The 17,373-nt window shown below is 45.1% G+C and overlaps 1 protein-coding gene across 1 annotated transcript in view; it reads left to right on the forward strand.

Annotated features, from left to right (window-relative positions):
* TRMT61A (tRNA methyltransferase 61A) overlaps positions 1-16,373 on the forward strand; it is a 57,014-nt gene extending 40,641 nt beyond the window's left edge. Inside the window, exon 4 of the mRNA XM_048483308.1 lies at positions 15,842-16,373. Coding sequence (XP_048339265.1) covers positions 15,842-16,173 — 332 coding nt within the window. The 3' untranslated portion in view covers positions 16,174-16,373. The remainder of the gene's footprint in view (positions 1-15,841) is intronic.
* Positions 16,374-17,373: the final 1,000 nt, after the last annotated feature.

Here is a 17,373-nt window from a genome sequence, read left to right on the forward strand (position 1 = left end):
GTCAAAAGTAAGAAAAACCTCCAAAGAAGAGTCAGAAATTTCTGAAAAGGTCGAAAGACACTGAATTCACATGCCGGCTTTGGGGGCTTTTTCAAAATTTGTTGTTGTTTTTTAAGCCAGACCCTAAAAAGTTCCGAGCCACAGAGCTGAATGCAGGAATTGGCTGAGCCAGTCTCTGCATACAGCTCTGCTGACTGCTTTTGCAACCTGTGCTCCAACAAACCAAAAAAGGTAACAGCTTTATCGTCTTGTAAAATTTCTATAGGGAAACACGTAGTGGCAATAAAACTGTCACCTGGCACCGTTTTAACTTTTTTGGTTTGCTGGCACATCGTTTCGTGCAGCCTTATTTTTCCTTTCTCTTTTGGGCCCTGAAAAATCTCACAGTGCCGCACGTCCCCTGTTTCACCTGCAAAGTGCGAACCTCTACAAAATGCTCAAAAAAACCCCTCTCACCTGCAAAGTGTGAACCTCTACAAAATGCTCAAAAAAACCTCTGTCTCACCTGCAAAGTGCAAACCTCTACAAAATGCTTGAAAAAAACCCTGTTTCACCTGCAAAGTGCGAACCTCTGCAAAATGCTAAAAAAACCCTGTCTCACCTGCAAAGTGTGAACCTCTACAAAATGCTCGAAAAACCCTCTATCTCACCTGCAAAGTGCAAACCTCTACAAAATGCTCGAAAAAACCCCTGTCTCACCTGCAAAGTGTGAACCTCTACAAAATGCTCGAAAAAACCCCAGTTTCACCTGCAAAGTGCGAACCTCTACAAAATGCTCGAAAAAACCCCTGTCTCACCTGCAAAGTGTGAACCTCTACAAAATGCTCGAAAAAACCCCTGTCTCACCTGCAAAGTGTGAACCTCTACAAAATGCTCGAAAAAACCCCTGTCTCACCTGCAAAGTGTGAACCTCTACAAAATGCTCGAAAAAACCTCTCTATCTCACTGCAAAGTTATAAACCCTCTACAAAATGCTCGAAAAAAGGCCCTTCATCTCACCTGCAGAAATTGTAGACCTCTACAAATTTTAACAGAAAAACCTCAGTTTCACACTGCAAAGTCGCAAAAACCTCTACAAAATGCTTGAAAAAACCCCTGTCTCACCTGCACAAAGTGTGAGACCTCTACCAAAATCTTTCGAAAAAAACCTCTGTCTCACCTGCAAAGTGCAAACCTCTACAAAGTGCTCGAAAAAGATCTGTGTTTTTATTCTTTCTGTTGCTCCCCTTTCCTTCCCTTCCCATAATGCCTTGTTAAAAACCTCTCCAACCTGAGCCGGGCTGTGACCTGAATAAACTCTTGATCCGCTGGCCGCTTACAGCGGATCTTGGCTTTCGAGACTACCCCTCCGCCACTTCCTACGGAGCAGGGCGAGCTGACATCTTCGGTTGTGACAAACCCTTTCGCCCCCCTGCTTTGAGTGGACAAGGGGTTAGGAGAGTTTCTACAAACCCTCCTTTTGTTCTCAGCCTCTCCTCCTCCTCCTCCTCAACCGTTTCGGATGAATTATACATGCGTGCGCTAATTTTTCGAGACAGCTTCCCTGATCAAAAACGTTCGCTCAGCTTCCCCAGTGTGAGCAAGATTAATCTGGGATAATTACTGTATCAACTCTGAGCAACACACACACACAGCTCTCATTAAACAAATTGTGCGCCTGTAGTTTTTTTTTAAAAGAAAAGCACTTGGATGGAGCCACCTGGGGCGCGGGGTTGGGGGATTGGTGCCTTCAGACAATGCTTCGTTGCTCAGTGGGGGATTGTGCCTGAGCTAATACTCTCTTGGGGGAACCAATCTGTGGAAATCCTACATTCCAGGAGCCCCAGAAGCATATTTAGCATTTACAGAGAATGTTCTGAGCTGTCATTACAGCGCTCCTGTAAGGTAGGCCAATATTAATAATTACCACCTACTTGGCTGACAGTGGCTTAAGAACATAAGAACTAGCCTGCTGGATCAGACCAGAGTCCATCTAGTCCAGCACTCTGCTACTCGCAGTGGCCCACAAGGTGCCTTTGGGAGATCATGTGCAGGATGTGAAAGCAATGGCCTTCTGCTGCTGCTGCTCCTGCCCATGCCCTGGAGGAAAGTGGTTCATGTGCCGGTGGCATATATTGAATCAGAATAAGAAGAGTTTGGATTTATAGCCCACCTTTCTCTCCTGTAAGGAGACTCAAAATGACTTACAAGCTCCTTTCCCCTCCTCTCCTCTCCTCACAACAGACACTTGTGAGGTAGACAGGGCTGAGAGAGCTCTGAATAACTCTGATTTGCCCAAGGTCACCCAATCAGACCCTTTGCCCATCACCCAATCAGACCCTTTGCCCTCCACTCCTCGGAGGAGGACCTACTCGTGATCCCTGGCCCAAAAATGATCAGGCTGGCCTCGACAAAGGGCAGGGCCTTTTCAGCCCTGGCCCCTACCCGGTGGAACAGGCTCCCTAGGGAGATCAGGGCCCTGCAAGACGGACCTGTTCCGCCAGGCGTTTGGCCAGCCTGGTTAAAAATACATCTACCGTGTCATCTGGCCTCCCGTGGGCACAAGGGGGGTAGCCAGACGCCGTCCACATTTTTAATGGGTTCTGTTTTTATGTAGTGATGGTACTAGAATTATGTAACGATAACGTAACTTTAACCTGTTGTGAACCGCCCTGAGCCCTCAGGGGGAGAGCGGTATAGAAAACTAATAATAAACAAACAAACAAACAAACAAATAAATAAAATCATTGTTAGCATTAAGTACCCAGACTGGCAATGGCTCTCCAGAGTTTCAAGTTGAGGCCTTTTACATCATCCGGTGCTTGGTTCTTTTAACTGGAAATGCCGGGGATCGAACCTGGGACCTTGTGCATGCAAACCAGAGGCTCTGCCAGAGAGGACTGTCCCCTTCCTTTGAGACAGAAGAATGGATCCCTGTTTGCAGAGGAAGAGGTTGTAAATGCTCTTCATATACTCCCATGCACCAGCTGCACTCATCAGAGAGCCTTACCCTTGTGAGATCCCCCTTAGAATTACCCCTCTGGCCTAATTCAGGTCTTGGCGGTTTGCCATAGCAGCCCAGCCCCCTGGAATGGATTGCTGGAGTAGGTCTAGAGAGCACCTTCATTCATTGCATTCAGGAAGGCCCATAAAATGGCTTTTAAAGGGCATTCAGCGGAGAGTAAACATTAGGCTGATCTGGCTGTGTTTATCGTGTGTGTTATTTCTGTCTCGTCACATCTTTTTTTAATACAGCTTCTTGTGGCTTTGTTCCTCGCCTAAGGTGTGATGTGAATCTTTGAAATAAACAAGCTACTGCAAGATGCCAACTTTGTTTGGGTCACTATCCAAGATTTGCGTGTTGTAGAAACGCATCTGTAAATACATATATACATGTGTCAGGGAATATAGTTAAATGGTATACATCTTGTGAGCAGACAGATCAAAATGATCTAAATGACAGCTACTGTTTGAAGAAGCACCAGATGTAACTGTGCAGAACCAGTTCAGTCCACATCACTGACCTTCACTGTGATAGGCTAACCGATGTATAAAAGTATAAAAGTAGAGCCTGTACACGTATGCTGTGTCTAGGGAATGTTGGAGTTGCTGCGGAGCATGCTGTCCAATTGTTTGCTGATTTGTGTCTACACTGTAAATATCTGCACCTAAGATAAAGTCTTCTTGGAAGTACATTCAGATCGTGGTGTGGTGTATTCCTTTGCTGTTCCAAGCCTGTGTCAGGTTATGGGCCCAGGATTCGGCTGTTACACGAGAGTAAGGCAGTGCTGAAGGCAGTGTTACACGAGAGTAAGGCAGTGCTTAAAACAGTGGTTCTCAACCTTCCTAATGCCGCGACCCTTTAATATAGTTCCTCATGTTGCGGTGACCCCCAACCATAAAATTATTTTTGTTGCTACTTCATAACTGTAATTCTGCTACTGTTATGAGTCATAATGTAAATATCTGATATGCAGGATGCATTTTCATTGTTACAAATTGAACATAATTAAAGCATAGTGATTAGTCACAACAACAATATGTAATTATATATTGTGAAATATTTATTTCTAATTACAAATAAATGAAATATGTGTTTTCCGATGGTCTGAGGCGACCCCTGTGAAAGGGTCGTTCGACCCCCAGGTTGAGAACCACTGCTTTAAAAACACGCACAACCTTGCTTGTAAGTGTGATCAATTGTATCCGTTCTGGATTAGGCCCAATAAAGAAGTGACTGGAACCGGAAATGATATCTGAAGTGACCCGGAAATGATATCTGTTACTGGGCTCCTGTAAAGAAATAAGGGATGGGTTGTAGGATAACGTTCTTAAAAATTGCCCCATAATTCAGATCCTACCATCCTGCGAGATTTGGGGATTCATCCCTCTGCTTGCCGAATTAATCTTGTTCATACATTCAGGAGAACAGAAGGGAACAGACTATACTATTTTCAGATTGCAGATCATGAGGATTCCAGTTGTGAATATTCCTTTGCGTATTTAAGAAGAAGAATTTGGATTTCTACCCCACCTTTCTCTTCTGTAAGGAGACTCAAGGTGGCTTACAAGCTCCTTTCCCTTCCTCTCCCCACAACAGACACCTTGCAAGGTAGGTGGGGTTGAGACAGTTCCCAAAAACTGTGACTAGCCCAAGGTTTGCATGCAGCTTTGAAAAGAGGGGAACGTTGTGTAATGTGATCCACCTCTGGTTCTCTACCTGGAGTCTGAAGTGACGCCATCCCCTCCGCCATTTTGTTCACTGCTCCGTGCAAGTCGGGCCTCATGCATCCCTTTTTAAAACAAGGAGGAAGAGGGGGAGGTAGTTAGGGATTTGATTTCCCTTGAAGGAGGGCACCTTCCTCTATTGCCAAACCAAGGGTCCCCAACATGGTTCCCGTGGCCTTCGTGGCACCTGCTGACACCTCTTATGGCGCCCACCAAGTGTTTTTAAGAAGTGGATGGGGCCACATAGGACTTTCCCCCAGCAAGCTTCCGATTGACTCTTGGAGATTTTTTAGACTGTTGCTTTGGCATCAAATAGCACCACAGTATGAGGATCTGTATACTGTATTACCAAAGATAAGTTGTGGAATCATTTTGTGGCTGAATCAGCCTCCCGTGGCAGCCATCTTGTTGATGTACCTGCCATTACATGTCAGAATTCCAAATGTGCCTGCAGGCTGAAAAAGTTAGACACTAAACCAGTGTCTAACATGGGGCTAGGAGAGCAGCCCAGACTTCTTAATAAATGAATATTGAATGGAAGAAATCTTCCTTTCCTTTAAACAACTGTGAGTCAGCCATTCTTATTAGTGCTTGAGCACCTACCTACTAAAAACGTGTGGGTGTGTTAGGGTTGCCCGTGGCCAGTAGGAGAAAAATAAAATAAAATGTAGCCATTGTCGCAGCAGTGTTAAAATAATTTCTGGTGACAACCTGGAAATGACATAACACCACTCTAGGAATCACTGGTTTTACCAAAGAGCAATTTGATGCCATCACACCGACAGTACTCCCCCATGTCGCCACCCTTCCAGATTCCTACTGATTGTATCTGTATCGTGGATAAAAATTGATCTGATTGTCCTCTCGTCTTTCCAGGGAATTCTGGGAGCTGTAGTTTTGGAGGGTTCTAGGGGAACCTTCTGCAATTACAGAGATTTCACCATGATTCCCAGGCTATACTTCCCAGGTTTTGTGGGGTGGGGGCCAGGGGGACATGACAAAGTTAGACATTATACACAGTGGTGGGATCCAAAAATTTTAGTAACAGGTTCCCATGGTGGTGGGATTCAAACTGTGGCGTAGCACCAATGGGGCTGGAGTGCCGGGAGACCCTGGCCAGGCGATGTCCAGACATTCTGAAGTGGTGGGACTTACGATTCCTGGGCGGGGCTGTGGCAAGGCCTTAGCCCGGCTGTGTAGTACTTCCGGTCCTTGGGCGGGAAATGAATACATGCAGGCGCAGGCTGCCACGCACGCCGGTGCACCTCCTGCTAGACTGCTTCAAGTTCTGCGTGCTACTGCTGAGAGGAGAGGCATCACTAAGGCAAAAATCACGTGGCAAATCACCAATTAGTAACCCCCTTTCGGCACACACAAATAATTAGTAACCTACTCTCGGGAACCTGTGAGAACCTGCTGGATCCCACCTCTGATTATATAGTGCCTCTTTTATTGATATGCCACTGTTCTCCTCCACATTGCTGCCATCCTTCAAACCGAGCCTGGAGATCTCCCTACTACACTGGTCCTAGTTGAGATCCCTGGAGAAAATGGCTGCTTTGGTAGGGGGACTACATGGCATTAATACCCCAATGAGGTTCCTCCCCATCCCAAACCCTGCCCTCCGTAGGCTGAACCCTCAAATCTCCAGGAATTTCGAAGTTGGCAGTCCTAGAACTCAAGTGGCTTACATTTTTCCGTCCTCCATTTTGTCCTTGCAGCAATTCATTTTAGTCAGCACGGGTTAGACTTGAAAGTATTGAAGGAATTGAAGAGACTCAAACGGGCTTACAAACTCTTTTCCCTTCCCCCTGCCCACAACAAACACCCTGTGAGGTAGGTGGGGCTGAGAGCGCTCTGAGAAGCTGTGACTAGCCCAAGGTCACCCAGCTGGCGTATGTTGGCGTGTACAGGCTAATCTGAATTCCCAGATAAGCCTCCACAGCTCAGGCGGCAGAGCAGGGAATCAAACCCGGTTCCTCCAGATTAGATACACGAGCTCTTAACCATTATGCCACTGCTGCTCCCACTGCTGGGGTGACCTTGGCGACCGGGCCCAAGGTCACCCCGGCAAACCGCCCTGAAGTAGTGTGGGTTTGAGCCTGGGTATCCCAGATACTTGTCTCACACTCTAACCACCTCTACACCTCATAGCAAAACCTTTTTTCAGGTCTGTAGCATTGATTATGCCCAAACGGGTACAAAACCAAAGTGCTTTTGAGAAATTATTTCTAGAACCAGCCTTGGGCAAGGCTGTCATGTGTGTTTCTTCCTGCTTGACAGGGGTTAGTTTTGGCCATCTTGGGCCGCTGTTGTCATTTGTTTGTCCTTTGCTTCTACCATCAGGTTCCGTTGTACTGTCAGCGCAACACTTTTCATCCTTTTATAGCAGTTTGGTATTAAAAAAATCCTGTCAAACAAAGACTCTCAAAAGGCTGACTACAAACAATAGCAATCTGTTCTCCATGTCTCCCGGCCTCCCTCTCTGAACACAAAGCAATTATTGTTAGGTGACATTTCACTGTGCTTTCCTTGAACGCTTAGAATTAAAACGTCTCCATTTTGTTTAACATCCTCTCGCTTAAAAAAAAAAAGTCCTTCCATTGGTGACAAACGTCTGGAATATATTTTGCGTTCGCTGTGATTTACTGATTACGTTGCCCTCCGGATTCTCCTTCTGTGCTGTTTTTAAAAAATGTACTTGGAGCAGCAGAAATGCAAACAGTTTGAGGTTGGGAAGAAATCCCTGTTCCAGATGTTCAGTGATTCTGGCGACTGATGCGTGATGCACGGCATCTCTCTCACTCCCTGGATGCTCGGATTTTAAACAGTGGCTTCATGCAGAGTATCTGAGCAACGGTTGCAGGTGACAGATTACTGTCCTTAAAAAAAAAAAAAAGCTTGCAGAAGAAGACATCTTTGGTTCCAAAGATACTTTGATAAAGATGGATCAGGGTTCGATTTTGATTTTCTGATTGGACTAAGGATCCTGCCTGCAAGACCATGTCTAACAGGATTAGCAGACACAGAATTAACTATTTGATCGCTGTTGTTTTTAGTGGCTGCAGATGCGGAATCCGTCGTATGCCGTAGCAATCCCTATTTGTCTTGTTCGCTGGCATGAGTGTTCGTGTGTGTGTGCGTGTGAGTGTGCGCCATCAAGTCACAAACAACTTATGGTGACCCACAGCAAAGAGTTTTTGTGTCAAGTGAGAAGCAGAGGTGGTTTGCCATAGCCTTTCTCTGCAGTCTTCCGAAGTAGTCCTGCATCCACATACCAAGCCTGCTGACGAGATTGCGCTATACCAGTGGTGGCGAACCTATGGCATGGGTACCAGAGGTGGCACTCAGAGCCCTCTCTGTGGGCAGTCGTGCACAGAGTTCACTATGTGGGAGGGGGGTGGAAAATCACCCCCACACACACATCTAGGCTGGCCTGGGCATGATCCTTTACCTGGGAGTAAGCTCAGTTGCTGGCAATGGGACTTGATTCTGAGTAAACCTTCCTAGGATCGTGATTCACTTGCTGGAAGCGTTGCACAATTGCTTCACTAAGCTTACTCCTGAGTAACGCGTGCCTCGGAGCAAACCGTTTTTTCTAAACGAAAACCTCAGTATTCAGGTTAAATTGCCGTGTTGGCACTTTGCAATAAATAAGTGGGTTTGGGGCTGCAATTTGGGCACTCGGTCTCGAAAAGGTTCGCCATCACTACGCTATACCATCCCATTCCCTCTCCATTTCCTGGCATCTGCCTCTGGTAAATCACTGTTTTTGTGAGGGGGGGGGGGGGATGTTTTGTTTTTCAATCCTGACCTTCTTTACAGAGATTTGAAGGTGGCATACATGAGTCTCCCTCCACATTTTATACACACAACAACCCTGCATGGTAAGTTATGCTGAGAGAGAGAGAGAGCCCTATCAAGAAACTAAATATAGATTTGAACCCAGACCTTCCTAATCCTGTACTCTAACCACACTGTTGTTTTGCCACTGAAGGATATTTGGAAGATACCTTTTTTAAAATTATACTAATACAAGTTCCTAGAAGGTAAATTTCTGGTAGTTAGAGGTATGGATGTACCTTGGCTGTAGTGCACAGGTGTGTATGTACGTGGACAGTAAACGACAATGTGTTGAATAGCTTATTCTTTTGCGTGCCACACCCACTGAGATGCATTTTGAACTGTGGATTAATGTATTATAGGGCAATTCTATTTTTCACATATAAATTTAACCATGCCCAGTTAACTATAAGGAGCCCCACACATTGCATGCAGAAAGGCTCAGGTTTGATCCCTATCTTCGCCAGGTGCAAAGGATCACAGGTACAAAGGAAATGGTGGGGGGATACCATTTGCTTTTAAAACCCTCTTAGCACAGGTTGCTCTGAAATAAATTAATGCAATCTTAGAGAAGAATCTTCAGTAATGTGTGGTTCATGTGCTCCTTTGATGCAAGAATTACAGATTCTACACATAGAAGAGACTCTGTACCTGTACAATATTGGAGACTATATGCATTTAAAGTTCTGCAAGAAGCCTGTTCCTTACCCACGGTGGTAGAGGCGACTGTACTGCTTTAGGATACAGGTATGGAGGTAACATTTTTGTCAGCCTCCCAAGTAATACCGCAAACCTCTTAGGATTTATATAATTCTCATGGTGAAAAGTTTGATGTAGCCCTCTTGCTGTATTGCATAAAGATTGTTTGAGGTGGCCTATTAAAAATGTGAGCTTTCTTCCATAGGGTAGAAAGTGCTGTCAGATCATGACCTTGGAGGTTTTCAAAACCAGGGACAAACAGTGGTGGTTTACCATTGCCTGCCTGGACATCTCCCATCTAAAAACTGACCCTGTGTTAGGTCTTGAACCTTGAAACAATAAACAGACTCTGTGCTGTTGATCAGTAGTGTTTATTGATAGGCATTGAAGCACCCAGTTTGTCAAAGCCAGTTCTAGCGAACCTGGCTTTTGCTACCTTCTTTATTCTGGTGTTAGTCCCCCCCCCCCCTCCCATTTTTCCAAAGAATGTGAGAAAGGGTTAGTTTGGAGCTAAGGTGCCTCAAGGTCGCTGATAGATAGAAATAAAGCCGCCTGCACCCTGCTCCCACAGGACAGTGGAAACATCCCTTTTCCCATGGGACCAAAAGTGTCAGGGGCCAGCCTAGTTATCTATTCAGCATGAGAAGCCATAAAGCAAAGATCAAGGAAAGCATGTCCCAAAGCACCAATGGTAACATATAGCAGGCTGGTTGCATAGATCTTGTAGCAATTGCATTCAGCTAGGAATGCATCTCAGTCAACTAGATCCAATCCCTCTGACACCCTGCCTAGCTTCCAAGATCTAATAAGAGTGGGGCATTCGGGTCACAGCTTTTTTTCACATACACTCCAGAACTCTACCGCTGCGTTCTGCCCAACTTGTGAACTGGCTCGCAAGTTTGACACTTCTCTTTTCTTGGGTACAGAGGCCTTTTTTTAAAAAAAACCCTCCATCACTTGTCTTAATGGAATTTGGCATGAAATGGGCCTCTCTTTTGTCCCTGTGGCTTTCTGTTTTCAGCAGGCAGATTGCCTCCTTATCAGTTGTGAGGCTTACATAAGAGACTTTGTTAGCCTCAGCAACACCCGGAGAGAGAGGTAGAGGTGGAGAAATATGGTGCAGATCAGCAAAAATGTTTTGGTTCCCTCCAAAAACCTATCAACACAGAAACTGTTTTCCTCATGCTCGTCCTCCATTCCTCCAAACCCGGTTTTAGACGTCGCAGCCTTCCTTGGGAGGGACTTTACATCATGAGTTTGACCACATGATCACTGCATTTCTAGCAGCCAGCCAGCCAGCGTCCTTTCTTTCTGTTAATTCCTTGATCTGATTTGGCTGGGTCTCTTTCTGGAGCACATCGGAACCCTTCGTTCTGTTCCCAGCAGCAGAGGTGACACTTGGAGAGGCGGAGCGCCCCCTAAGATGCTGGGTGGCCCTTTAAAAAGCCCTGAACTCTTTTCCAGTGGTGTAGATTGACTCACAGTCTTGTGGTGTCCATGCCGTGGAACAGTTTTGTTAGACTGAGTTCCCCCTCGAGGGATTTTCCTTTCTCGTCTCTCCTGTCAAGTTGATATGTTCAGGAGACGTGAGCCTTCTTGGCTCAAAGGATAAAGTCCTCGGAGCTCTCCATCTACGGCCTGAAGATTATGCTATGTACACATACCATCCCTTTTAAATAAACACTGCCAGTTCTTTCTTTCTCTCTATGTATCATGCAAGCAGCCGAAACAGAGAAGTTGCATCCAAACGTGTAGAAGCGGGAAACAAACCTGGTTTACCAGATTAGAGCCAACACTCTTAACCACTACACCACAATGTAGGTAGTTTCTGAATAGGATTTTGTACATGAGGAAGGAGATCAATACTGAGGCAGGATCGTGCACAATCCCGGCTTAATACTGGCTGGAAGGGATGCGTGAATGCCCTGAGTCACTATGTGTGAGTGGACCCACTGTGTGAATGAGGGATTCACAGCCTCTTAGAAGAAGAAGAGTTTGGATTTATATCCCACCTTTCTCTCCTGTAAGGAGACTCAAGGTGGTCTTCCTCTCCCCCCAATAGATGCCTTGTGAGGTAGGTGGGGCTGAGAGAATTCTGAAGAACTGTGACTAGCCCAAGGTCACCCAGCAGGAATGTAGGAGTGCAGAAACACATCTGGTTCACCAGATAAGCCTATGCCACTCAGGTGGAGGAGTGGGGAATCAAACCCGGTTCTCCAGATTAGAATCCACCTGCTCTTAACCACTACACCATGCAGCACTGAGGCATTATCAAGCACTATCCTTGCTTAATGCTGACTAGAAGGGATGTGCGAATGCCCCAAGTCACTATGTGTGAGCGAACCCACTGTGAGAATGAGGGATCCACAGCCTCTTACATGGGGTGGTGGTGGTTGTTTTGCCATCAAGTCACAAGAGATGTTCAGAAGTGGTTTGCCATTGCCTGCCTCCACATCAGAACCCTGTTAGTCACTGGTTCTAGCTAGGGTCAGGGTTGAAAGTGCGCGGCTGGCCCAAGGTCACCCAGCACACTTGCATGACACGAGTGTGGATTTGAGTGTGGGTTTTCCATGTCCTAGTCCAGTGGTGGCAAACCTTTGGCACTCCAGATGTTATGGACTACAGTTCCCATCAGCCCCTGCCAGCAATTGGCCATGCTGGCAGGGGCTGATGGGAAGGCTCTCAGTCCTGGAAGTCTCAAATTCCTCCCCTGATCTAATCCGACACCTCAACACTTTATATGGTGTACTGAATAAAAATTAACCAGGAACAGAAGCTGTACCATCTCTACAATCCATGAGATATGTCAACACTGCACCACATTTCCATTAGGTCTTTGGCCCCTTCCACACATGGAGAATAATGCACTTTCAATGCACTTTGCAGCTGGATTTTGCTGTGCAGAATAACAAAATCTGCTGGCAAACAATTGTGAAAGTGAATTGAATATTCACTAATAAAAGGAAACACTAATAAAAGGAAACACTTCTTCACACAACGTGTGATTGGCGTTTGGAATATGCTGCCACAGGAGGTGGTGATGGCCACTAACATGGATAGCTTTAAAAAGGGCTTGGACAGATTTATGGAGGAGAAATTAGATCTATGACACCACCAATCTTGATCCTGCTGGTCCTCCGATTTACCAAGTACTGTAACAGACCAGGTGTTCGGAGACAGCAGGCGGCGAGAGAGGTGTTGGCTTACGTGCTGAGGCACTGGTGGTGGTGGTTGGGTTGAATTCGATTGCAGGTCAGCTTGAGGCTGGTTCTTATGTGCCAAGGAAAAATTGCATTTTTAGGAGGTTGGTTTGCAGAATGTCTTTTGGCTTCTTGGGTTGTGGTTCCTTTGTTTGGGGTAGTGATAATTAAGACAAAAAGTCCCAGACATGAAGAAAAGCCAGCTGTGCGGCATTCAGCTGATAATATAGCTACAGAAAACAGCTAAAGCTGTGCAAAATTGGAAGGTTTGTGCGTTCAATTTTTTTCCATGTGCAAAAGGTTTTGTTGCAATTTTAAAAAACAGTTACTAGAGAGGACTGACTTTGAGTGGCTGGCTGGAAGGAAGACATTTCCTGTGTTCTGCATGGAACAAACAAACAAACTTTTGGCCCAAGAAAATTTGCACAGCCAGGTGGACATCAAAATATATTGTCAAAGTATTAGTTGCTGATTGCACCAATCTAGTGTTAAGAGCTAGGTTTGTCCAGAAAAGCAGTGAACAGGATTGTGGAAAAGTTAGTATGTTGTTCATGGGCCATTAACTTCTATACAAAGGAATTAATAGGTGGAGTATGAACCAGGATCATAGAATCAGAGTTGGAAAAGACCACAAGGGCCATCAAGTCCAACCCCCTGCAATGCAGGAACACACAATCAAAGCACTCCTGACAGATGGCCATCCAGCCTCTCTTTAAAAACCTCCAAAGAAGGAGACTCCACCACACTCCGAGGTAGCGCATTCCACTGTCGAACAGCCCTTCCTGTCAGGAAGTTTTTCCTGATGTTTAGGTGGAATCTCTTTTCCTTCACCTTGAACCCATCACTCCTGGTCCTAGTCTCTGGAGCAGCAGAAAACAATCTTGCTCCCTCACCAACATGACATCCCTTCAAACATCTAAACATGGCTATCATGTCACTTTTTAAACTTCACCAAACTAAACAACCCCAGCTCCCTAAGTCTCTCCTCGTAGGGCATGGATTTCAGATCATGGATTTTCAGATCTCTCCTTATAGGGCATGGATTTCGGGTCCTCTGGACCCATTCCAGCTTGTTAATATCCTTCTTGAATTGTGGTGCCCAGACCTGTACACAGTATTCCAGGTGAGGTCTAACCAATGCAGAATAGAGAGGTACAATTACATCCCTTGATTTAGACACTGTACTCCTATTGATACAGCCCAGAATCGCATTGGCTTTCTGGGATCAGCCAGTGATGAAGCATAGGCCCAAACTGTCTCATGCATTTCTTGTTACAACTACATCTGACTTGTTCCAGCTACACTGGCTCGCAGTTAGCTTCCAGGCTCAATACAAGGTGCTGGTGTTGACCTTTAAAACTCTATACAACTTAGAGCCAGCATACGTTAAGGATCACCTACCCATCCTCTCCAATCATCTTTGAAGGCTCTGCTTCAGGGGCCTCTGCCATCTGAGACTAGCCGAGTTGGGGGGTACAGACTGACAAAGGGCCTTTTCGATCATGGCACCAAAACTTTGTAACTTATTCTTCCCGTTGAGATTTGTTTGTCCCTTTGGATGAAGACTTTTTTTATTTTGTATGTAGAGCATACCTCCATTAACTGTTATTGGGCCCTGGTTTGGGTGTTGTGTTTTTATTGAATTGGTTTATATATTATTTGAAATGCTCTTTTGGTGTTTTAATGTTTGCTGCCTTGGTGACCATTTCAAGTAGAAAGGCGGCATAGATATTTTTAAAATAAACAATAAAATAAATATTCAGTGTGCAGTGGCAATTATATGAATAAAAAAAGAAATTCTGAGTTCCATATTTTCATTCTTGGAATAATGGAGTACGTATGTCTCCTTCTGTCTTAGTGTATGGTTGTAACAGATAAAATCAGTTCTGTTTGGAGTAATATACCCCTTTAGTGTGTTTACAGGCTAGTTTTTATTTTTAGGGTGAGTGATTTTTTTTATGATGCTTTATACGCTTTTATTGCATAGTACTTTGGGATCAGCAGATGAAAGGTGGTTTAAGAAAAATCTTGTAAATAGATCATATGTTGGATCGGTCCCTCTCTCCCCTTTCCCCCCATTTTGTATAAACCAAATGTTAAAACTGAAATACTCATATAATTTACTTCTTAAGTAGCAACCCCCTTGACTGCGGCAAAGCTGATTGGTGGAGGTGAATGCAGTGTAGACTTTTATCTATAAGAAAGGAAAGGCATATTGGTGCCAATTCACTTTCTAAAGAGCTGCTATGGAGTGCCTGAAGAGTGGACAGGGTAGGCCACTAATGTGAGCACATTGTGCCTTAACATTAGAGGAGTGGGGCCCACTGACTGTTGTCATTTACAATTAAGGCAAGACACATGAAGACTCTTTTTTAATGTGCACAAGTGGAACGGGGTCTACATCTCTTGCTCTGGAAGGATTACCATCATGCAAACATCTCTACCAGCGTGGTATAGTGGTCAAGAGCAGGTGCACTCTAATATGGAGAACTAGGTTTGATTCCCTGCTTTGCCGCTTGAGCTATGGAGACTTAGCTGGTGAACTAGATTAGCTTGTGCACTCCAACACATGCCAGCTTAGTGACCTTGGGCTAGTCGCAGTTCTTCAGAGCTCTCTCAACCCCAGCCACCTCACAGGGGGGTTGTTGGCGGGGGGGAGGGAGATTGTAAGCCCCTTTGAGGAGAGAAAGGGGGGATCGAAATCCAAACTCCTCTTCAACATGCTGGATTTTAATATTTCCTGAACACTGGCAGAAATGACCAGCAACGTTTTGATAGAGCTCACTGTATTTTCTCACACAACCGGCTTTATTGCTAGTTTAAAATAAACCTCCTATCCTTTAGGTTTAGTGTACACATTCCTGAGACATCAAATCAATAATCCAGCCATGAATACATCAATAAATTTTGCATGTCTTATCATAAAGGCAACACCTATAAAACAGGAGCTAACACAGTGGTTCTCAACCTGTGGGTCGGGACCCCTTTGGGGGTCGAATGACTCTTTCACAGGGGTCACCTAAGACTCTCTGCATCAGTGTTCTCCATCTGTAAAATGGATAAATGTTAGGGTTGGGGGGTCACCACAACATGAGGAACTGTTATTGAAGGGTCGTGGCATTAGGAAAGTTGAGAACCACTGAGCTAACAAATTAAAATTGAACTTAGGCAAGGGAACTGAAAAAGTGAGGGAGGGAGGGAGGGGGGAATCCACAGCCTGGGAGAATAAAAATCTTCTCATTGATACAGAACTGAGCTTAGATGGGATTACTGAGGCTGCCAGCTTTTCATTCATTCATTCATTCATTCATTCATTCATTCATTCATTCATTCATTCATTCATTCATTCATTCATTCATTCATTCATTCATTCATTCTCTCTCTTTTTTAAGGTGGACGCATCTGTTCCTTTTCTCCTTGCATCGAACAAGTGCAGAGGACCTGTCTGACTTTGGAAGAACATGACTTTACTGAAATTAATACCGTGGAGATTCTGCTCAGAGTGTACAACGTTAGGACAATTAGCTTGCAAATCCCTGACCTTGGTAAAGCAGCCGGGGATAATGCAAGCGCAGACTTGGACGGAGGCGACCAATCAAATCCAGATGCCTCCTGTGCTAATCTGCAGCAAGGAACCATGCAGTTTAAAAGCGGCCGCCGAAATGGTGGCTTACCTGGATATTTGTGCTTGCTGCCAAGCCTGTTTAGTTGCAGGCAATGCTGAGGGCCCTCCGCGTCCGCCCCTTCTCCATCCCCCCCAGCATCCCAAGCTTTTCAGTCGGCAGGCAATTCCATATATAGTCAGATTGAGTAAAGATTATGCTTTGTTTAAATAGCACACAGGAGCACTAACCAGATCGGCCTTGGCAAGAGACTGTCGTTTTTGAGCAGTGCTTGGCTTGCTGCGAGCGAGGAAGACGGATTACCAGCCCCAGCTCATGGGCGGTCAGGTTCAAGTGATTAAAATTATATCTGATAGATCAATCAGTCAAAGCCTTTGACTCTTGAAAGCTCACACTCTGGAAATCTCGTCGGATTCTCAAAAACCTACACCCTGGAAATATTGTTGGACTCTCGAAACCCTAAACCCTGGAAATATTGTTGGTCTTTAAGGTGCCACTGGACTCATTCCTCTTCTACTACAGACCAACCCATCTGAAACCGTCATTATTCTTCTGGGGTGTTGTGTGGTTTCCGGGCTGTATGGCCATGTTCTAGTAGCATTTTCTCCTGATGTTTCACCTGCACCTGTGGCTGGCATCTTCAGAGGTTCCTCTGAAGATGCCAGCCACAGATGCAGGCAAAACGTCAGGAGAGAATGCAACCACACAATATCCCAGTGATTCCGGCCGTGAAAGCCTTCCATGACAATACATTCTTTCTTCTATTTTCTTGTTCTGTGAGTCTCTTAATAACGATATATATCCAAAGAAACTCACTTGTCTGAGCAACGACTCGGCAGGAAGGCTCCTGAGCATTCAAACTGGCCCGGTTGTTATTTTACTCTGTTGCATCTGATTCTGGATAGGTTTGATTTTTTGGTCTCCTGGAATGTTGTAAATGGCAGGCCAGAATCATCTGTCTTCATGCTGTCAATCATGTGCCTCCCTTCCCCATTAAGAAAGAGAAGTCATTTAACCAACTGTGGCTAATCAATAATACATATCTCTCAAAGAGATGCGTTGCTTAATAGTGGATAGTGCCTGACAGCGAACAATTCCATGTGTCATTCAAATAATGGGAAATTTCTAACTCTCCTCCCCCTAATGGGATTTAGTGTCCTTTTTCTTTTTGTATTACAGTGTGCATAGAAATTCTTGTACGTGCAGACTTGTTTAATTGGAGAGACCCAACCTTCACTTATTACCTCTTTTTGTGCTTTCATAGTGGGTCCCTTCATGGGATTGAATGGAGGAGTGCTTAC

The sequence above is a fragment of the Sphaerodactylus townsendi genome, linkage group LG02, assembly GCF_021028975.2.
Source record: "Sphaerodactylus townsendi isolate TG3544 linkage group LG02, MPM_Stown_v2.3, whole genome shotgun sequence".
Taxonomy (NCBI): domain Eukaryota; kingdom Metazoa; phylum Chordata; class Lepidosauria; order Squamata; family Sphaerodactylidae; genus Sphaerodactylus; species Sphaerodactylus townsendi.